Genomic DNA, 24,281 nt, shown 5'->3' on the forward strand with positions numbered 1-24,281 from the left:
AAATATCATAAATAGTAAATGTTTGAATTAAAATTATTTTTTTGTTGAGAGAAAGTGCCAAGTAAATCTAAAGTTAAAGTAGCGGGAGAGAGAGCGGGAAAGAGAGAGAGAGAGTATTAGAATGAATTCTAACATAAGAACATTTACAATTTCAAAAATGGAAAGGCAAATTTTTGGTTATTAATTTCGAGATCGACTTATTGTATTTTTGAGTGGAACACTAGATTTTTTGCAATTAGGGAAGCTTTCAAAATGATTTCGTTTGTAGTTATCTTAAGGATTGGATTTGAATAATATTCGAAACAATCAAAAAGTTTCTTGATAAGTTTTAATTGCATACAATGGAAAGAAATATACAATCATCTTAAATGAGATTATTTTTGTAATTTGTATTCGTTTTCTTGTTTTTCTATATAATATGCTATATTTGTGAAAATTTATTTAAGCGCGATCCTCTAATCGACTCATCAAGACTGCAGTTTCATGTGAATTTGATATAGTAATGCGGGAGTTGGATACGTCAGTGTCTCGACGAAGAAATCTGCCAGGTAGATCAGTCGGGCGATGATTGTCGTCCAAATTGTGTCTCGACAAAATAACAGGTGGATGTAAAAATGGGTTCAGGTTAATCGTTGATAGTTACATTAATGTTGCTTTACACAGGTAAAATATTTTGCTATTTTTTGATGAAGTGTCATTCCTTTATGTTTTGGTTATTATTGATATTTAGAAAAACACTATGACAGTAAAAGACAGTTAACTTTTAAACTCGAAAATTAACGTGCAATATTTCAAATATTAAATAATTAAGAAGAAAAAGTATAGAATAGAATAAATGAATAAAAGTAATTAAATTATTATTTCCTTTTGTAAGAAGAAAAAAGAAAGATTAATGCAAAAATTAATTATTAGTTTTAAAGCACAAAATCTTGTTTAAATTTTCAAGTTATTTATTAGATTTTATGTTTATACTATTTCTTATTGCTCTCAAAAATTAAATATTTTATTTGATTTTTCTATTTTTTTGTTTTTACTTTGTTTCACCCAAAAAAAAATTCTGCCATTTAGCGGTTCGTGTTAATGTCAGAGAATTTTTTATTTATATATGATCTCAAGAAGATACTCTACAAAGTAATGGAATTTTGTATAATCATAAAGTACTGGATTTAGGATTGTAATCCTTTCAATACTAAAAGAATGTCTTACATGTATTGACATGCACGCGTACTACGATAGCATGTAAATGACTTCTTCTAACAAATAAATGTGCCGCTAGTATTTTGTATATCCTCTTATTTCAAAAGACTATTTGAGTTATTGTAATAGAATTTTTTTAGAGAAATTTATTTTTGATTATAGCTCATGTTTATAGCTCATGTCCTCATTATTATAGATAAATACGTATTATAAATACACGCATCTGATTAACGTAAGATTAAAGCAAGGTTTTTTGCTTAAAGTAAATGCTAAGAGGAATTCCCCGCTTATCAGCAGAATATTTTTTTTTTAGTGTTCTCTAAATATCTAAAAAAACGTTCTTATAAAACTTTTACATATAATATTAAGTCACTAGAATGATTTCTTGTTTCTTGTACTTTTAATTGTAATATTTATTTTAGACTGAAAATTCTTAATTATTTTAAAAATCAATAGAAACTAGCTTGTTTATAAATTTATTTCTTTATTATCTTTTTTCGAAATAAAGAAATATATTGTACTTATACCTTATCAGTAACTTATACTTATATCAGTTTCATTTCATCAGACTTTTTTTTATTAGATAGACGTTTCCGAGAATGCTTATGAATGAGCGACTAATAATAACTTATTTTGAACATAAAGTACAATATAATAATGACGGTAGCTGCGCTTATACTTACCTGCTCATCTACTTTGGTCTATCGGTTGATGAACGCATAAACCGCGTGTCTAAATTTAAGATTTGGACCACGCTTTGTTCGAGAATTTAAATTTACTCAGTTGATCGCTCTGGCTACCACGCGATGACGGCGTTACTTTACATCGGCAACGGAAATGCATTTTTCTTGTTTGCATTTTATAATACATATTTTAATTATGTTATAAATATTAATTACTCATCAAATTAAAAAAATCATTTTAATGTGTTTTATTACACTTCTTGCATTATATTCCTGAAGCTTCCACGAGTGTATTCTATTGTATATAAAAGTTATGCGTTTCGCGGGTTTCCTCCGTGTCCAGATCCATGCTTGAAATGCCAACGTTTCGTGAACCTTGCAGTCCACTTCATCAGGACGAAGAGCAGCCTGATATTACTTCTTGCATTTAACATAAAACAAATACATAATTTTGGAGAAAAAAACTTGTAAGAAGTCTCAGTCGCAATGATTAAAAAAAAATAAAAATAGAAATCTGTTACCTTTAATTCCATCATTTTAATTTTTCTTAAAAAATGCATTATCCTTGGCAATAATTGATATATAAAAGTGTATTCATTCAATCAGTCAATGTAAATTGCATGAATCACTCTGCATCATTCGCTCAAATCGCAATCGTTTAATACAGATAAATGTACTCTATATTTACACAAAAATAGTATACATGTTGATAGGAGGAAGAAAAATACGCATTTGTTTCTCTTTACAATATCATATTATACAATGCGCTGGTAACATTGTTCGACAAAAAATGACTTTTTTTTAAACACCGAATCAAAACAATCATTCTTCGTATTGTTACATCCCGATAAAATTCTCTCTTTCTTTATTATAAATATACGATTTATACCTTACTTTAATCTTAGCTCTAGTTTAGTATTTCGTCTTGGTTTTGATATTTTGTCCTTATTTTATCTTTATTTTGAAACTTTACCATACCTTTTATATTGTAAAATTCTTTTCCCTTTTATAGCAGCACATATTTAGTTAATTTATTTAAACATTCAAACCAACAGATAGCTCACGTTTGTATACCCTTATACGTAACACAGATAAAGAATCTATTCTACAATCTTCCCTTTTCTTTTGAAGGTCTTTTTTCTAAAATAACTAAACACTAGCATATATGCTTAATAATTAAGTAGTATTATATATTAATTGGTATTATATATTAAGTAGCATTATATATTAAATAATAGTATATATTATATTAAGACTTTCCCAAATGCGAGGATAAATATTTTTATTTTTTTTCTTTCTTTTCTTTTTTTTCTTTTTCTCCATAAAATTAAAACCAATTTAAAATTTAGAATATATCATTACTTCGCCTTCTATAAGGATGTTAGTTAAATAAAATCGAATTTTTATTATAAATTATTAAAACTCTTAACTATTATCTATTAAGATTAAACTTGTAGAGCTGGGAGTAGGGCTTACGCGGAGCCTTGCTGCCTTATTTTAAGGAAACAAGCGCAAGTATAGGTTCTATCAAACCTTGAGGAACATTGATTGGTCCTGAAGGGACACTCCTATATTCATTTTCAAAATATAAAAAGAACTGTCGAAAGCAGGAACAAGCAGAGGGTGTGTAAAAGAGCAAAAGTAGAAACTTATCCAGCATAGTTAGAAATCGAGGTGAGAACCATCCTCGCACTTCGTCAGAAACTCACTCGTATGTTTTTTTTTCTTTTCTTTTCCATATTTTGTTTTTCTTATTAAACGAAAATACTACACCGAATCGGTATTACTGAAACCTAAATCTCTGCTCTGCGTCTCATTCAACTACATATATATATAAGTATCCGAGGGGTTGTTGTGACTGTCACAATAGCGTGGCCCTCGTCTTATATCACTTCCTCGGAGTATTCATAATTGTCTCATATTCGAAGGGCTGTTACGACTGTCGCTGCCAATAGCCCCGTCTTACGGCACTTCTTCGAAACATTGATAATTTCTTTGTGCTACCTCCATGCCAATTAAAGGCGGACGAAAACAGCGAGAGAGGAGATTGAGATTTTAAATAAAATCAGTTCTCATTTCAAACCACGATCTTTTCCCCTATTTTCAAAAATTAGTGCAGTTATTAGATCAAAACAACTCGAAAGACTCACCCCGCAAAAGTGTATATTCCCTTAAACGGTTGGAAATCAATCTCACGTTTCCTAACTACAAAGACATTCGAAAAGCCGATCCACGCAGATTCGCCTATAAGTTACGTAATCTTTTTGGCACCGGGTTCAAAATTATCCTCTCGAGTAATTATCCAATACTTCCTAGTGAATTCTTAACCGCACAACTTGATCTCCGACCCCCGGATAAATTGCTTAAATGCATTGAAACCTTAAAACCAGAGAAAATCTCAATAGCGACGCGACGTAACAGTATTATACTGTTTTGGATGCTGAATATGAATGTGTTTTCCAAATTATTTTATCACGTCATAATTTTATTTGAAAAATTTGCAAAAAAGGACTATTTTTACGTATTTCATTTGACGTATTTTTTAATGTATTTTATTATATTACAACTACGATATATAATGTATTGGGAAAGATTTATTATAATTAAAAAATTAATTATAACAAATTATTTAATATATATTTTTTTTTTAATTAAGTACGTTATTAGAACTTTCAGCCTTCGAAAGAATCTATTAGTGTCGGTTGTGCTTAATAAGATATATATAGTTAAATACGTAATTTATTATGGAAAAATTATAAATTATGTCAATGATTTAACAAATAGTTTTTAATTATATTTATTTAAACTTAAGAATTTTTTAAACCATTGAATACGAATGTGATATCAAAATTGACAAATTAAAATTGGTGGATTCAATATAGCAGATTAACATTTTGAAAAATATTCGGATTGCTACAAAATATAAATGTCTTTTATGATTTTTAATTCAATTTTGACATCGGATTCGGCGGCTCAAAAAACTCTCCAGTACAGAGAGTTTAGAAAGAATTTAAAAATAATGTAATTGTTATATCATCAATTTAGAATTCATTTTCAGGCACAAAAGATTTTTTTTTTTTGAACAGAAAAATTCCTTCTTTTTTCTAAAAAGGATATGCTTTTCGCATGTGGAAATAAACTCAGAATAGAGATGACATACGACTAAATTTTTTTGTTTATCTGGATTATGTTTAATTAAATATAATTGAAAGCTATTAGGTAAATAGTCAATTAATAACCTGATTTATTTTTCCACAATTAACCTCATATTTAACCATAAATTATTAGCTATATCTTATTTAGCTTACATAGCTGATACTAAAAAATCTTTTTGAGAATTGAATGTTCTATCAACAGCTTCATTTTCATTGTTTCATTGACAAAACTTCTCCAGCATATACTGGAGAATATTAGTTACATTATAGTTATAATATAGCAAATATGTAAAAAGAAGAAAACAGTTTCTTTTTGCAACTGTAAATTTCTCAAAATTGTGATATGATGGAATAATTTGAAAGTTATATTCATATTCAGCGTTCAAAAGATCTATGGAAATTAGTTTCGTTTTGACGTCCGTTTTGTTTTTGTCGAATAGTAATCAAACGGTCGGTCAGTCCATTGATAGTTCGCGTTGCATACTGTGATCACTATGACTTGACAAACCTGTGTATACGCTAATCTCATGCGATAGCTTCTAGTGTAATCTCGGGGTTATCCAGTTAGATTTGCGTTGCGTTCATCAGTCGTATACTCGTCGTCATCGCGCTCGTGTGTCACCCATTACGATCATCCCAGGTGGTTTCCTGCGATGCGTCTCTTTTGCTTAATCGCTCTTCTAGGTAAGGATTCTTCTATTGATATAGTTGATTCCCGCTCTTTTGTCACTTTACTTGATGAATTATTCCAAGAAAATATCGATACGATGAAAGAGATAAAGAAGTGGATACCTCAGTTTTTTTGTAATTCATCGTTATTGAGGTATGTCCGAAATATTTGTGAATATAATATACTAAATATTTGATTAGATAATTTATCATTCCAACGAATATTTTATTATTTTAACGAATAATTTATCATTCTATCTTTTTGACGATTTTCACAATCGTTTTATCGATCGTGTTATCAATTTATAATATGTAGTACATTTTACTCTTTTGCCAACAACTGTTTAAATATTGATATATTTACTTGCAATTATTTATTTTAAATTTTGTTTGTGCAATATTTTGTACTATTTTAAACAGTATCGAAAGAGCTTCATAATCTTTTTTTTTTTTAATTATTTCTTTTTGACAAAAATATTTTATAAATCTATACGTTTATTTTATAATTAAGAGTTAAACTTACTACTTCTATTCTGTACGTTTTCTCACTGCGCAATTGCAAGATATTAATATTGTATTCTTTTATCTAATATATGTATATGTATTTATTTTCAAAAATCATCACCTAATCATCACTTAATTTTTTTAGAGCACTGCTTGATTTAATTATATGTAAAAAATACAATATTTATTTAAAAATTTTAACAGTAAATTATAAAAAAATATTTCTTAATAAATATTCTTATTAGAAATAGTTTTTTAATCTTAAAATTTGAGATTGTGAAATTATATATTGTATTTCCAAATTAAATAATAGTTTCATATCAGGGAAAAGAAGAGACAAATTCTTTAAACATTACAATAGAATTTATCAAAATATTGATGCACAAAGTTTCAATAAGAAAATCGTAGATAAAATTCTGATGTGTCGATAGTATCGAACAATCTTAAGTATTCTTAACTATGAATAAAACTCACATACCGATCAACCGGACTTACGCCCTATCTCTGTAGCGGAAGTGTGCATTATGCTCATTAAAATCTGCGGGTCGTTTGAATGATTTGGCCGTTGTTGCGGCCGATACGCTGATCTAGAAAGCGCCGGCGTTTATTCGCCGATTGTAGTCTAATTGTCGGCAGTATGTAAGACTTTCATGAAATGATCGCTTTACTCTCACCATGTCACTTTTTTCCAGTCGCGATGATAATGGGATTAAAAATAAGTGCGAATAAATTCATCATAGTCCGAGCGGTCAATGAGGTCAATTCTGTTTCCTGTCGTGCGCGTTCAATTACTTATTAGGCCCAATGGGTCGGACACGCTCGCAATATGGCGAACTATTCGCGTGGCGATGACGTGAAAATAATTATATTTTATGAACAGTTCGTGCGAACTCGTCAAATTGATACTAGGAGCACGAGGTCAGCGCCGGCTTTAGATCGCAAGTATTATATGTAGTACTTATGTTTCTCCGCAATTTGCCTCTTGAACGAATTTGCCTTTTGAACGAATTTGCATGTAATACTGAAACTAAGCAATCAGATTGAAACAAATTGAAATAATTATATGAAAACTTACTGTTAATTATAGAAATTACTATAATTACTATAATAGTAATGTATTATCTCATTATATATCTATCAATTTGCGTAAATTTAATTTCGATACCAATCATAATTACGATGCCAATTATAATCATTTAGTGCGTGATCGATAATAATACTACTTGGAGACTAATATTGGCATTATAATATGCTTTCAAGCAAACTTATTTTATTTCTTTTTAATTTAATTAAAATTTATAATTTGTGTACAATATAACATTAGTATAATTATTTATATATTAATAGCGTAACTAAATAATATAAAATTTTTATCCTTAACAGACAACAAAAAATGTCTAAAATTATAAGACGTTTTTTGCGTTTTAAAGACTTAAAGACGTCTTGTATCACAATTTTAGACTTTGCATTGTTTGGAAAGGAGGTTCGACTGTCAAACGAAAACCAACTTAGAGTTAATTTTTTTATATGATATAGATAAGTACTGCATACAGTTGAAAATGACAAAATTACTAAATGGAAAATTACGAAATACTAAATTATATTATCGTTCGCTATAGCCAGTCACTGCTCGTCGCGAAGTATAACATTGCCAAGTATACACTCGACATTAAAAGGCTGACAACGACTCCTAAGCCGCCGACAGTCTCATACATTTGTTAAAATATTCTATACATTAATAATTTATTAAGAATATAGAGCACATAAATAATATCTACAATTCATTACACTAATATTGCATATTCGGAATCGCTGTAAGTGATTTTCAGTCGCACTTTTGATTTCAAAGTAATAGTCGAACCTCCTTAAGAATCTGGAAATATTCCAATAAATATTCCATGAAAAAAGTATTCACTTTTTAATGAGTAGCTGTATAGGAATAAATGTTTAAAAGTATCATTTAAAATCATGTGTAAATAAAATGTAAAATAATTAACCATCATAAAATCATTCTAAACATCCTGAAATAAGATTGTTTTAAAGTAACAATGTAAATGTTACCTTTAATACTATCCAATAAAACCCAAGATTGGTATATTATATCAATCAGGTTTCAATCAGGTATTCAGGGATGTCTAAATACAGTAGATTAAAAATATACCAATTCCGTATAATTCTAGTTGTAAAGTCTGGCTGATAAACATTTAGTATATACATATTGTCATATATACTAAATATATAATATTAGGTTTCTTAACATTATTCTTCAACTGATTCAAATCATATTTGGTAAACGCTATATTATCGCAATTAAAACTATATATTAACTGATATACATTAAACTGATATACATTGAAACTATTACATTTAAATATCTTATTTAAACGTATGATATACTATCATGTTTTTTTATTGGAATATATCTTAATAGGATTCGAACCTGGAATCTCTGGATCATGAAACTTCTGTCTTACGAGCTATGCCATTTCTTAAACTTATAGATGTGTTATTTATTGTCTATTTATGTTATAATCAAGTCATATACTATTTAATGTACTACTTTATACTATGTTAATTCCGTAAACATATCTACGTACTACATATGAATATCATACCTTTTCGTTCTTATTGGGAATATGCGCTCAATCTCTCTCTCTCTCTCTCTCTCTCTCTCTCTCTCTCTCTCTCTCTCTTTTATTAACATATTTAAACGATATATTATCATTTAGATAATATATCATACCATATCGAGATATTAAATTCAGATATGATATATCACTAAAATATATGTTAATAATTTTTAATAAATTATTTAAAGAAATTTTTTTTGCAAATTATAAACATATTAAAAATATGTATTTAATTAGAATATTATATTATTTTTATACATATTATAAAAGTAGATAAAATTCTGATGTTTTATGAATTATTTTTTAACGTATATCGTATGTCATATGCCAATATCAATTTTATACACTTACATTAATATACCATAGTATACCAACATATATGTATTGGGCAATATATAAAATCATTAAATATTCAAAATAGTCAAAATATCATAGAAGTATATTATAAATAGTTGTATAACGCGATATCTTGATACATTTATGAAAGGGAGTATTTTTAATTATTATAAATGTTGAAAACGTACCTCTATTGAACTCAATATGGATTTAATATAAAATATGTTTATTAATTGTATTATATTTTAGCTATAAAAGCGTGTAAGTTATTTGTATAACCATTTATCGACATTTTAAAAACACAGATTATATTATTTGTACAATAATATTTTATAAACGTTTAAAAATGAGATCTCTTTCATAAATTATATATGTTTTCAATAAACAGTTTTTTCCATTATATAAATATATATATGTATTAATGTAAATACACTCTTAAAATTAAACTTTCTCTCTCTTTTTGTATATTGATTTTTAACGTATAAAGTCTGTTTTGTATTATGGAAACATAATAAAAATGGATATCATTATCATGTATTATACGATTGCATAAAAATGGTAAAAATTCAAATTTATCTGCTATACTACTTTTATTCTTATACTATTTTTATATCTATTTTACGTTTAATGAACGTTTAATGTATTATCATGTTTTTTGGGTATTTAACGTTTATAATAAGATGTAAAAATTATTTTCTTTATGTAATAGGTTCATTTATATGTTGACAAACTTAATTCAATTAATTGTTTTAACGATTTGTTGGGACGGTTAATGATGCTTAATTGTTGTGCATTTTATTCATGGATAATTTTAAAATATACTTAAAAGTTTATTTCTATATAAATATTAATTGAAAATTAAACACTTTTTAGCGCAAAGAAACGACTAAGAGTATTGTATAATTACAGGTTTGCAAGCATCCAAAGCATCTCAGTGGGGATATTCGGGCAAATATGGTAATTATATGATGATTATACGATAAAAATTTTACGCAATATAAAAATCCACACAAATGCATTCATATCCTTTGTTCAAAAAGTACTCAGAATTTTTAAATAAAACGCAAAATTTTAAATTTTAAGATAATTTATTTTATCTCCTTTAAAATAATCATCATTTGAGGCTATAGGGTAACTCCGGCAAATACGCCGCGCTGGGATTTACGTCGCAGAAGTCAGAAAAAGTAGAAGAAGTGGGGGTAATTTTCTCGCAACTTCTGTTGCATGCCTTTACGTTATATTAGTATTGTGTTATGACTTCAATTTCTTACTGTTAATATAATATTAATGAAATATTGTGAGTTGAATCGATTTCTCACTATAATAAGTAGCACCATCATAAATTATAATCTACATAAAATAATTACTGTCAGATTAGAAAAGACTTAGTAGTTATTTTGTGATACATAAGTGTAGAGGAATAGTAAAGCATATTAGCATAGTGTAGCAAAATATAAATGCTTTGCTCTTCTATTCTTTGTTTAGTTTGTTGTCTCGTATCCCACCTGTTTGGGATATACAGTATTTTTAGCGAGCGGGATTTATGCCCAAAGCATACAAAGTGCACAGATTAGATTCAGTATACTAAATGCAATAAATACATTATACGAAATATGTATCTCATGTAATAATAAACTTGTAATATATGTAGGAAGATTGTAATTAATATCTATTACTTGATATATATTTCTCATTCTTATTCCTTAATAAAACTTTGTAAATATATTTTCTAAGTTATCATGTCAGTTTACATCTTATTTATAACATTATTTGTAAATTTTTTCATGAGCCATACATACCCCTTCCCCCTCCCCTTATGAGTAGCCATGTATCCCACCTTTATAGGATATACGCCACAAAAATATAAGTCTTCAAAAAATTCTTTTTTTAATACGAAAAATAAGTATTTCAAATTTCTGATATTTTTTTCATAGTAGTAATACAAAGTTTTTACTATATAGTTTATTTATCTTAAAATAGTAAATAATACTTAATAAATTAAGTTTTTGTTAGGTACGGCATATATATCGGAGTAACCCTACATATACGAGTATTTCAGCGATTAATCTACTCTTTATAGCATTGTTCATAGGCTCCTGAAGGTATGGCCTTCAGCTCCTTCATCGATTTTTCTTTTATGGAATCAATCGAATCAAAACGCTTCGTAGTGACAGTTTTGTTTCTTGAAAACAAAAAAAAAGTCACACGATGCTATGTCTAGTAAATACGGTGCATGGGCAATGTTTGATCAAAAAGTCGCATTCAAGAGACGATGTGTGCAATGGCGCATTATTGTGATGCAAAATCTACATATTGTCTTTCTAAAAATGTGATGAACCGAACCACTAGAGATACTAAGGGTTGAAACAGTCTCTCTTTCACTCACACGATGATTGCGAGCACAATTTTCTTCACTTTATTGACGTTTTCGTCCGTCGATAATTTGATGTCGACAGACGCCCAGAACGCGACAAATCTTCTGTGACTTTACGGCCATCTTTAAACAATTTATACCACTCATACACTTATATTTTCATGAGAGAAAGGTGTAGACTTTTTTTGTAACATTCTTAATGCATTGGTACAAGAAATTTCGTTAGCAACACAAAATTTCAAACACACTCTTTGCTCAACTTCTTTCCATTATAAAATCTGACGAACGCACCTAAGATAGACTGATAAAGGGTGTCCCAAAATTAACTCAAGATTTGAATTAAATAGAAAACACAGTTTTTAGTCTTTTAATTGTTATTTTTTTATTGAATCATAAAGTACATAGGATAGGGTTATTTGTGGAATAACACATCGGGCAAATGGCCTCCACGGTTTTGCATGCACATATGCACTCGTTTGTCGAAATTTTCCATGACCATTTTGCATAAATGTAGCTGAATTACGTTGATGCAGCGTTGAATCTCCTCCTTTAATGCACGGGTGGTTGTGGGCTTGTTGACATAGACCTGTGATTTCAAATAACCCCATAAAAAGAAATCTAATGGTGTTAAATCACACGATCTAGGGGGCCAATTCTGATCACCTAAACGAGAGAGTACACGACCTGGAAACGTCTCATGCAGTAACTGAATTGTTTCACGAGCTGTATGGCATGTGGCACCGTCTTGTTGAAACCACATATTGGCCACATCAATATCATCCAATTTCGGCAGAAAGAACTGTGTTATCATGTAGCGATATCGAGCACCAGTAACAGTCACTGCTTGACCAGCCTCATTTTCAAAAAAGTATGGTCCAATGATGCCTCCAGCCCAAAATCCACACCAAACAGTGACACGTTGTGGATGCATTTGTTTTTCGACAATCACATGTGGGTTCTCCGTACCCCAAAAGCGGCAATTTTGGCGATTAACAAAGCTATCAAGGTGAAAATGTGCTTTATCGCTTAGGATGATTTTGCTCGAAAAATCAGCATCTATTTGTTAAATAATGAACACACGTTGTTCTATCGTGTAATGCTCCATTTTCACTAACCCTAAACTGTCAGCTGTTAAATTTTTTTTTTTTGGGTTGCCAACACTTTACTGCACAAATGGCGGCAAATTCAAATCTTGCGTTAATTTTGGGACACCCTTTATAAACAGTTACCGTAAACAAAACTAAATCAGATAGCGCTCAAATTTTGCATCAATGTCGAGAACAATGTTGTATTAACTTAGCAAATAGAAGCAACATTTTGATATGTCACTAACACGTGTCTTTCATCAAATGAGAAATTCCGGGTACTTTTTGAACAGAAGGAATATTAACGTTACACAATTTGTCGATAAATGCTTCCATAAAGTTTGTATGACACAAAATATGTTCAAAAACTAAGCTTTTATTTCAAAGCTTCCTTTAAACATCTTTAAAAATAAGATATTATCAATATTAGGTAATTTGGATTAAGGAGAGAATGATATTTTACTTTCTATTTTCTTTTTTATTAGATATCTTAATTATGCAACATAATTTTATTTTAATGATGATAAATCTTTCGAGAATGTATAAAGAAACATATATAGATACCGATTGATAAAATCGATCGCGGGACAGTAAGAAGTGATTTCAACGATTTTAAAATTAATGTCCGAAAAATTTTTTTTACGATTAACATAAAATGTGATAGGTACAATTTTTCTTACCTAGCTCAAATAAAACTTAAGCCTAATCTCTAATTGCGTAAATGTAGTTGTAAGTGGTTATAGTTGTAAGAATTGTCCAATCACAGTCTAATATTCTTCTCGTATTTGACAACGACCACGCTTACGCAATTGTAAAATGGGTTTTATGTTCATGTTATTAGTGATCTAATAATAGCAACCTTGAATATGAGTTGAAGGTATTTGAAGACCAAATCCAGCAATTGGTCTAACAAAACAAATTTAATCATTTAAATAAACCTGCATTATTCAATAAGGTAATTGTTAAGTTTAGCTTCCTCCAGAGTTGCCAATTCCAGTTGAAATTCAAAGTTACCGTATATTTTCACTCAGATTATATAAAATTACCAGTTTTTACCGGCCATAACCGCAACCCTTATTTAAACGATTTTGGAAGTGTATAATTCAAAATAAAACTATGTGTACTTAAGTGAAAAAAATTATAAACTTTATTTATTAAAATATTAGCATTAATAATAAACGTAGCTGAAATACTTAATCCAATTTTTTTATTTAAAATCATATTTTTTGTCCAATTTTGTGGCAGCCATCAATGTAAGATGACCAATATATGCAACATAGAATTCTGAATATATTTTTTTAATATTTATAAAAAGCAAATTTCTGCTTTGACCATAGACAGTCAGTTACGATCATCTGTTCATAAATTATTCATAATGCTAAAAATACGTTTCATATATATATTACTGCATAGAATTGTCATAACTATTTGTACGATTTTTTTCAAATTTAGTCGGATCTTATCGGCCAAGACTGGTAGTCGGTAAGATACAATACATGTATCGACAACCGACCGGAGAGTAAAAATACTGGCCAGATCGATTCATTACCTTCCCAGACAGCACATGATACCATGCTAACATTCAGTATTCATACTGAATGTACTGTGATACCGAATAAACCAGAAACGTTAATGTGATGTCTCAGTAAAATATTATTTCTTTGTATATTGTCAAGATATATCAAATATAATAACTAAATTTCGATTCTGATGCTGAATATACTTATCATATTGATTGTACCCAAGACGTCTCTAAATTATTGTTGCAATATATCTCGTGTACGTTTGTCATATATTTTCAGAACAAACTCACAACATAAAATGCAGAATCAACTATCTGCATTTCATTTCTATAAGCATTGCACTTATAACCTAGAAAAGATCTTTCATTTTTTCTTGGTTATTTTTTCTATAGTAATAATTTATTATTACAGAAATTATTTTTTTCAAAATTCATATTTCATGACTGTATAAAAAAATTTGGAAAAAATCATGACAGCTTCTTCCGATGAGTACTATAATACGAGTATATCAAAATTTCAGCCAAATTAAAAATCCAAAAGTTCATGGGTGGCAGACTTGGGATAAAATGCCTCATACATATACAGGGTGTGTTACCAAAATCCGGACAAATCGAACAATTCCTTAAACAAAATGTTTTTAATGAAAAATTAAATATTACAAAAAATCCTTTTACATAGCACTTGAGGGATCTCTATAGAGCACAATTATTCGATATATCCCCCATTAGCTTGAATGATGACTTCTATTCTCGGTCTGAAGTGTTGGCACGCACGTTGTAATGTAGCGCTGTCTATGCCGACAAATGCTGTCTCAATAGTGGTCCTTAATGATGTCACATGCCGAGACTTGTTTGTGACCCTTTCAACTACGCTCCATACGTAGTAGTACAAGTGATTTAAATCTGAGCTGTGTTGGGAGGCCACAATTTCTTGGACCAAAACATATCGATGTTGAGAGCCAATTTTGAATCAAATGACTCGTATGAGCCGGTGCACCGTCCTGCTAAAAAACATATGGCTTTCCGAACGCCATAGTTTCAACAATCGATGCTAATTTTTGCAACGATTGCCTTGGGTCATCCAAAATCAGCGCTTGAGCCCTTTCAACGACTGCGGAAATCTTTGCGGTGCGTTCTTTCGAGTGACTCTTCCTCGCTGGCATATTGGAATCTTCGTTGGACTATTCTAAAGCCGTATATTTTGCCACAACGTCATAAACGGTTGATCTCGGATATCCAAAGAACCGAATTATTTCCGTTGCTGAGCGCCCAGCGCGAAGAACTTCGATTATACTCCGCACGTGGTTTCAACATCGCGGCCATTTTGAGAATATGACTGTTTACTAGAAGCATCAGGCTTTCTCGGACGCCAACAACAACCTCTGGCGGAGGCACAGTATAGTGGAAAATTTAAATTTAAATTTGTCCGGATTTGGTGACGCACCCTGTATATATGTATGTATGTGTGTATATGCATGCATACATGACATACTAGAGACATCACTATGATAACGCAGATACTGCACTGAGAGAAAAGTATATCGTATTTGTGACTATAATTGCATGGTAAAATAATTATGGTTAAAAGCATCATTTTTATAGTTATTATTGTTATAATATTAGTAACAATAATTTTATATGTATAGTTCTATCAAACCAGACAAAAATTGTACTATAAATTATGATAATTTAAAATATTAATATAGTAAAATATAAAAATACGTATAATAAATAAAATAACCATTTTGATATGATAATTGCAATCATAATTATAATAAATATAACCATTTTTTTAACGTTTACTATATACATGTGGTAACAATAGCTAAAAAATATAATTTAAAAAATGGAAAAATCATTCATTTTTAAATAGTGTGTATGACTATATTAATAGCACATTTGACTGTACTTCTAACTACAAATTTATTATACGTATTATAAAAACTAAAAAGAAAATAATTGTAAAAGTAATTATTTGCACTAAATCTTCAGCAATATATAATTATGCATACATATTAGCAATATCTTTAGCACTATAGTAATAGTATATTTGACCACATTTACATAAATAATAATTTAACATTTTCCTTAAAAAAAACTGCAAGAATAAAAATTATATGACAGTCAAAGCCGGTCACACTTATGCTAAAAAATAAAACACGCAACACTCAGATCGCAGGGAGACAAAATGCTCGCCACGATCTTTCGAGAGGATAATCGCATTTCCTAACTAAGTTAATAAATACCAGCGCATTATTTTATTTCCATGTAATCTCCTCAAATATTAATAATATTAAACAGCAGAAGCATAAAATTAAAAATGGTTACAGTAGGAAGTATAAATAACGTCGGCAGTGACTCGGTCGCAAGCGTGCGATTATATGCTTAGCGTAAATGTACTAGGCTATTGTTCTAGGGATCGTTTCTTCTCAATGCGATGCGTTTTTCAATAATCTAATTATAATTAATAAAACAATATAGGTATGCAAAATAGAAAATAATAAATTGAATTGGAAAAATCAAAAGTAATAATAACGAAAAAAAATTTTTTTTTTTTTAGATATAACTCTGTAATCTTTTTATTACATAAAAGGAATTGTTTGGTCATAATTACCAATTATTTCGTTTAAAACTATTAATAATATATTTATCATATGATTTCGTAATAATCTAATTTTGCTAGCAATTTCCAAATCTTAATAGTAATAGATGTGTGATTCTACGTACTTTTTAACCATTTTTTTCTCTTAGTGTGTAGAGATATACTGGAGATATAGTGAAGACATACTCATATATCTCAAAATAACTACGGTGTATCACTAGAAGCTCCCTATGAAAGTCTACGGGATGAGAAATCACGGACATAGTAGATTCTCTGAGAAGAAATACTCTGTACCTCACAGACGCGTCTCGAATATCTTGATGACGTATTCAACATTTGCGATATCGCTCTAATGTTGTTAGAACGTAGATGGCTATCTGGGCTGATCAGTTGGCAACCGTAGCTTGCCCATCTACGATGTTGATAAAATTAAGATCATTTGACGCATTTTGCACAAAATAAACGAATTTAGCAAAAAAAATGTTGTTCTGCCCCGTGAACCTAGGTATTAATCGTTAAAATTGACGATTATTTAGATTATAAAATCTGTTATATCGATGGCATAGAGATATGAAAACATGTACGAGTCGTATATATATATAACTGTAATATATCTCAATAGGACTTCAATATCTTTAGGACTGCGTGAAACATTTTTTTGATTAACTTTATCTAGGCTGCGTTTGGAAACATCATCTAGATACCCCTGTGTTTTATATTATCCTTGTTTCACATTGGACAAGGATAAAATATGGGGGCACTCGACTGATATTTCCGAATGCAGCCTAGATAAAGTTTGTCAAAAAAATGTTTCATGCGTATAGTATTAAAATATATTTCTTTCATAAATGAATCTGGCGGCGCATCTATATTCAACATTTTAGCGTTAATTCTCAATCATAAAGATTAACATTCAAGTGACACTTACATTCAATTTTGAAAATGATACTCAAAGGTTATTAAACCATTTAAGATTTACACTCATTTATTGAGTATCATGAGTAAATCGCGATTGGGTGTTACCATCAAATTCGGTGTAGTATGGTGTATACACCAAACTATTCACCGAATTTAATGATCACACCCAACTGACATTCAATATTGCTCAACGCTTAACTGATACTCAATATTGAGTGTCTACACCAAGGCAACACCCAATATTCATGGTCACACTCAACTGACACTCAACATTGATGCTCAACGCTTAATTGACACCCAATGTTGACGGTCAAGCCTCAACGTACATCCAATATTGACGATCAACACTGAATTTTTATGATAAACATCTAAATTTGGGTGTTAACTAAAATTGAAGGTTTTTTTTTCGTAAGAAATTGATCTTCAATAATTTTTAATTTTAAGAAAAAATTGTTAGAACTTTATGAAAAGAAAATAAGCAATTTTGTTCCTTGCAGTTTTTCTGTAAAATTGATAGTATTTGAGTAAAAAATTATTGAAAACCAATATTCGGCAATATTTTAGTTAATTTATATCTCGTTAACCATTACGAAAATTGTAAAATGATAGAGCACTTTTCGACTCAATTTAGACCGCTCTATCTATAAAAGGCATTTGGCAGAAGTCTCGCTGGATATCTTACATAAAAAATAATTTAATTTATCTTTAAAGCAAAAAATTTATATTTTTAAAACAGAGAATTTATGTTTTTAAAACAGAATTTGTGTTTATAAAGCAGAGAATTTGTGTAACTATTTATGTCATCAATGTGACAGATTTTTCAACCTAAACATTTGTCAACTTTACAATTAATATCTTGGGCCTCGTGGTCGTCTTGCTCTGTCTGATTGTTGTTGCCCAAGAACACTGTCTAGACAATCTTATTGGTTTTCCGAGGACTATTGTTGCGTTTAGATCTTCTCTCCAGGCAGCGCGTATTCCTAAGAGGATTACCGGTAGTACTTCTGTCCATCTCTCTGTTTCGTGACTTCTGATTGCTGCTTTCATTTGCCTATGGAACCGTTCTATCATCCCATTTGCCTGTGGATGGTATGCTGTCGTCCGTATATGTTTGGATCCCATTATTTCTGTTAGTTGAATAGTCTGGCCTCGAACTGACATCCTTGATTCGTGGTTATTCTTTGCGGTGTCCCGAATCTCGCTATACTAAAAACGTGTTTTGCCACGTGATCTGTGATTGGGATTGTTTTCGGCCATCGCGTGTATCTATTCACTATAGTGGAGGAGTAGGATACAGTATCTGTACCTGTGTTTAAGCTGGGTAATGGTCTGATGATGTCTACGTAGATGTGCTCAAATCATTTTGATGGTCTCGTGAAGTCTTTGGTTGGGAACATATACCTTATAATTTTTGCTTTCTGGCATTGGATACAGGCGCGTGTCCAACGCCTGTAATCCTTTTGCATATTCGGCCATATCTTTCCGCTACCAATCTTGCCGTTGCCTTGATTCTCGAATGTACCAGGCTGTATAATGCTTGATATGCCTGCCACCAGAATTCTTGTGTGACGAATGGTCTCGGTAGCTGCGTACTTGTATCGTGATACAGGTATATCCTTGTCTCTGGGATTGGTATTATATTTTCTCCATCTTTAGGCTTTGAGGATCTGCTAATATGTCTTTGAGTTCTTCATCCGCCTCTTGCACCTTGGCCAGCTCTTCGTGTTGGATGGCTCTCTGGATTCTCTCGACTCGGGATAGTGTGTCCGCTACCACGTTCTCGCTGCCCGCGATGTGGCGGATGTCCGTTGAAAATTAGCCGATAAGTTCTAAGTGTCTTGCTTGCCTTGGCAAACTGCGCAGCGGGTCTTGCCTGAAGGCGTATATCGGCGGCTTGATTCTGGATGGTGAACTGAACGTCCTTACAGCATGTGACGGAAGTGTCTTACTGCCGTGTATATGGCCAGTAACTCTCGGTTGTATAGGCTGTTTATACTTCCGTTGTGCATCGCTCAGTTTCTTGCTTAAGAAAACCAATGGCTGTCAGCTCTCCTTGTCTCTCTGCTGGAGTACGGCTCCGATGGCTGTATCGAAGGCATCCGTTATTAGTCGTAGTTTGGCTGTAGTTTCTGGGTGTACTAGCATGGTGGCGTGTGCTAAGCTTTCTTTGCTGTTTGTGAAGGCTTTCTCTCTTTCCGGTATCCACTCTACCGTTTCTTTCTTTTTACTTTCCCTTGTAGTGCATCGTTCAGCGGTACTTGTACCTGCGCAGCTCTTGGTATAAACTTCCAATAAAAATTTAACATACCCAGGAACTGGCTGCTTTATGGTTGCTGGCTTCGAAAGTTTCGGATTGCCTCTACTTTGTCATGTGGTGGCTTGGTGCCTTCATTCGATACTTTGTATCCCAGGAATCTGAACTTATTTACTCCGAGTACGCACTTGGCTGCGTTTACTCTCCCCATACTTCTCAAAGCATGTGAAGATCTCCCCGAGATTGTCATGCTCATCTGATGTAGCTGATGCTACGAGGATATCGTCTATGTATGCGTAGCAATAATCTAAACCTTGTAGTACTCCGTTGATAAATCTTTGGAAAGTTTGTGCCGCGTTGCTTAGTCCGAATGGTATATACTTGAATTCATACATCCCAAATGGTGTGATAGCTGTCTTTGGTACGTCTTCCGGGAATATTGGGATCTGGTTGTATGCGCGCATTAGGTCTAATGTCGAGAATATTTCTCTGCCATGCTGCGTGTAAAGTCTTTCAGGTGTGGGATAGAATATCTGTCCGCTACAGTCCTTGCGCTGAGTCTTTTGTAGTCGCCACATGGTCACTACGTGTCGTTCTTTTTGGGCACCATGTGCAATGGTGATGACCACGGACTTTTGGAAAGTTGTATAATGCCTTTCTGCAGTATTATTTTAAATTCTGCCTCGAGGCTGCTTTTAATTTGTATACTGGTAGTCTCCTGGGCTTGCTTCCAGTAGTCCTGGTATTGTCTGGATATGATGTATCGTTTCGTATGCAATGTTGTCTCGTTATTCACGTCAGCTCTGGGTACTCCACTAAGATGTTGTGAAACTTTGTGTGTGTTATCTCTGTTTTACTTTGCTGCGATCATGTTGCTGTCCCTTTCACTTTAAGTCTCGTCTTGTTATTTATTAGCCTCCTTCTTTTCATTGCATAGAGACGGCATGATTGAGGGCTGTTGTCAATGGTCGCCGTCACTGCATACCCTCATCGTTTTCCGACTTCTTTTTAAAATCGCAAAGCTGTTCGCATTTGCGTTCTTTCGCTCCAAAACGCCTGTGATAGTAATAGGTTGTACACGGCTTCCTAACTCTGCTCCGGGATCTGCTCTGAGATCTATCTATCTTTTGGAAATCTTCTCTCCTCCTGTCAAGGTACCTAGCCATCTTTCCGACCTGTGTCTTTAATGCTGCTACTTGCTTCCGCAGTTTTTCCACAAGATCTTTGGCTACCGATGCCTTCGTCAGTTGTAGTCCCGCGGTTGCCATGAACACTGTTTTGCTTTCGATCGCGTTTCGCTATTCGGTCCGCTTGGTCTGCTACGCTGTGATGGTCGTCGTCTCCTCTTGTAGTTAGCATTGTCTGCATCTGTGCTGTAAGTCTTCCCAGCCACAGTGTACGTAGCACCTTTTCCAAGAAAAAGCGATCCCTGCTAGTGTGGAGAGATACCTAGAAATTGGGATGATTTTCTGTCCTTTATTTTTTTTTGTTTTTAACAGCTGCCTTATGCAATGTTCCTGCGAGTCTGTTAGTTTTTGTGCCCTTTTAAGTGCTTGGTACTTTCCGCTGCTCGAGAGGTTGAAGATTATATCTTTAACTTCCCTTGCTTGCTGTGGCTCTATCTTCGAAAAAGCGTGTATGTATTTTTTATGGTCGCTCGTCACCTTGCACAGTTCAAACTGGCTTTCTATTTGTGCGAATCATAACTCTGGTTCGTCCGATCAAAATGGTGAGATTCTTATTACGACCTTATTGATTTGTGTGTCATCCTCGACAATGACTGATGCGTCGCCTGATTTGTCCATTATAGCGGCCAGTTATGATCACGTCGGGATCATCAGTTATGGTGGTTGGTTGCGTCGGTGTTGTGCGTGTGTGGCCGGTCGTCGCCTTTGTCTTCAGCGTCTCTGGTAGCGTGCAAGTTATTTTCGCAAAGAAGGATTCCGTCGAGTGACGAGACAGAAGTGTAACGATTTACAGTGTATTTACACAAGCTATGTACAGTGGTGTTAACCCTGAAGAGGGCTGTTTGTGGTATTTTATGTGGCCCTGAAAAGGGCCATTGTGTCGCTGCGTCAACCACATTACGCGTTTGCGAAATGGCGACTTGCAGTGTATTCATTTAGCGAGGTCCTAGCGTTCACTGCTTTTGTTGTTGCAGTCGATCTCGGTGGTGTGACCTGTAGGTGGCAGCAGGAAGGTAACTCTCCTTTGCCAGGTCGCTAGGGTTCCCAGCGACGTGTGTGGGGAGAGCTGTACGTGCCTCAACTTCTGCGTTTCCCCGACGTCTGTGTGCCGGTGGTGATCCTAGGCGGTGTCACAGGTAGCGATGAGACGGCGGCCGGAATGGTGAGATAGTTCGGCAACATATATTTCCTGGCGGTCCCATGTGCTGAGGAGTACTCGTGGCGGTCGTGTGAGCCTCAGGCGCTGCGGTCAGACGTCGAGCGGGATAAGTAACCTTGACGGTGGGCGTGGAGTCTCCGGTGCTGGCTGCTTCCATCTCTGCCTGCTGGCTGTTTTCGCGAGACCGCACTGCTCCTCTGCTGCCAGGTCGCCGGGCGTTGCCTCTGCTATTCCGCGGCTTCTTCGCTGTCCGGCTGCTGCTGAGCGGCGTCTCTGCGATCCGGCTACTGGACAGCTGTAGCTCTTCGGCCAGTAGGCACTTTCGATAACCTCGAGGTTCCAGTTTAGTAGCCCCGGTTTAACACATGCTCGGAAGTGCAGTGAGCGTGCCTTCCCTTATTCTGATGAGTTTTATATCTCCCATTCGATGGATATTGAGCGCGGGTTTTTGTTAAACGCGCCAGTCCCCTGAAGGCTAAGCTGCGGTATCTGCGCTTTGTCGCGCGTGCATGTCGTATATAATGAGTTGTCATGTGTGGCGGTCTTGCGCGGTATACGGAACCGCCACAGTACTTACAAGTAACACTACTTAACTATCACTCACCAATCTGGATGAAATTATACACATTTGTTTAACAAAAATATTGAAAAATATTAAAATCGTGTTTATATTTTTTCCCAAAATTAATTTTAAGTTGAAACCATCTCTCAACCACTTCCAAGAATGGATTTTAGATTAATATTTTCGATATTTATTAGTTCAAAATTTAATGGCACAGATAATTCAGAATTTACTGGCACAAGATTTATACATTTATTGGAGCCGTGCCGCTTCATTAAATCCTGATTTTCATCTTATTTTTGCTATTCTTTGAAGATAGCGGAGTCTGTATGGAAAAGTGTCCTCCAAAATTTTATGATCTTAAAATTTATGGGAAAACGCATGTGTCGTGCGCCAAGAAGGCACACATGCATCGTCCTCCACGAGACCACCCAGAATCTACCCCTAAACGTCGCGTGCCACTTTTTGGATTTTGTAATCACGAGTTCGCGAAAATTATTCGCGACTTGACGCCGGTAATCTTGGCGCCGGTCTTACGCTTTCACTACATATTTATTATTAATTTAGTCTATCTCGGAGCGACATTCACGAGGAGACACTGGATTCCTCATTTTAGTTTTTAGTGTAGAAAAAAAAGGAAAGAAAAAAATTTTAGTATTTTAACGAATTCCAGATCTTCACGAAAGAAAAGAGTCGTGGGAGTCCGCCGGACGTACCACTACATTGACAATATAAATAGTTTTCTGAATAATTCTGAATAATTATTTTTTAATAGTTCTCAATAGTAGGTACTCAATTGTTTCTCTCCATACGGGTCAAAAAATAAAAAAAAAATATTTTTTAAAAAGCAAAAAATTTTAAAAGTTTTGAAAATTGTTTTTAAAATTTTATATATATATACAATTTATTATATAAAAATATGTATTTTTTGTAATATTACTTCAGGGGATCTTAAAGTAGGCTGTATTACCGATTAAACCATAAAATTTGTAAGTAATATATTATATATTCTGAAAAAAAATTTAGAAAGTAATTAGACTCCTTATAATTGTACATAAAAAATCAAATTGTAAAGAGGGTTAATATGGAGCCAACGTTGTAAGTAGTGTGTAAAAATTCTCTATAAATTATTATTTAATAGATAGTATACAAATAATATACATTTGTTATTATTTTTACACCACTTACAGTGTTGACTCCATATTAGCCCCCTTTGCAATTTAATTTTTCATATAATCTTTATATATAACAGTTACTTTGTTCCTCTCTTATCGATTTGAAAATCCTTTTCCAGGATTAAAGTATACGTATTTATACGTGTCTCTGAAGTGGAATCTATGTTGAAAATAACAAAAAATTTCGGAGATTTTTTTTACCATTTCTTAAAATTATTCTAATGTGACGCTTCAAAATTATCACGTCGTGATTATTATATTTGCTTTAT

The 24,281-nt window shown here is 32.6% G+C and overlaps 1 protein-coding gene across 2 annotated transcripts in view; it reads left to right on the plus strand.

Moving 5' to 3' along the window:
• Positions 1–571: 571 nt before the first annotated feature.
• LOC108755598 (carbonic anhydrase 2-like) overlaps positions 572–24,281 on the plus strand; it is a 30,020-nt gene continuing 6,310 nt past the window's right edge. Inside the window, exons 1-2 of one of the 2 annotated variants that reach the window (XM_018498713.1) lie at positions 572–663; positions 10,084–10,131. In XM_018498713.1, the coding sequence (XP_018354215.1) occupies positions 648–663; positions 10,084–10,131 (64 nt within the window). In that variant the 5' untranslated portion in view covers positions 572–647. Of the gene's footprint in view, positions 664–5,599; positions 5,720–10,083; positions 10,132–24,281 lie in introns of those variants that run through there. The other variant, XM_018498712.1, reaches the window with a different exon arrangement.

The sequence above is a fragment of the Trachymyrmex septentrionalis genome, unplaced genomic scaffold (genome assembly GCF_001594115.1).
Source record: "Trachymyrmex septentrionalis isolate Tsep2-gDNA-1 unplaced genomic scaffold, Tsep1.0 scaffold89, whole genome shotgun sequence".
NCBI classification, from domain to species: Eukaryota; Metazoa; Arthropoda; class Insecta; order Hymenoptera; family Formicidae; genus Trachymyrmex; species Trachymyrmex septentrionalis.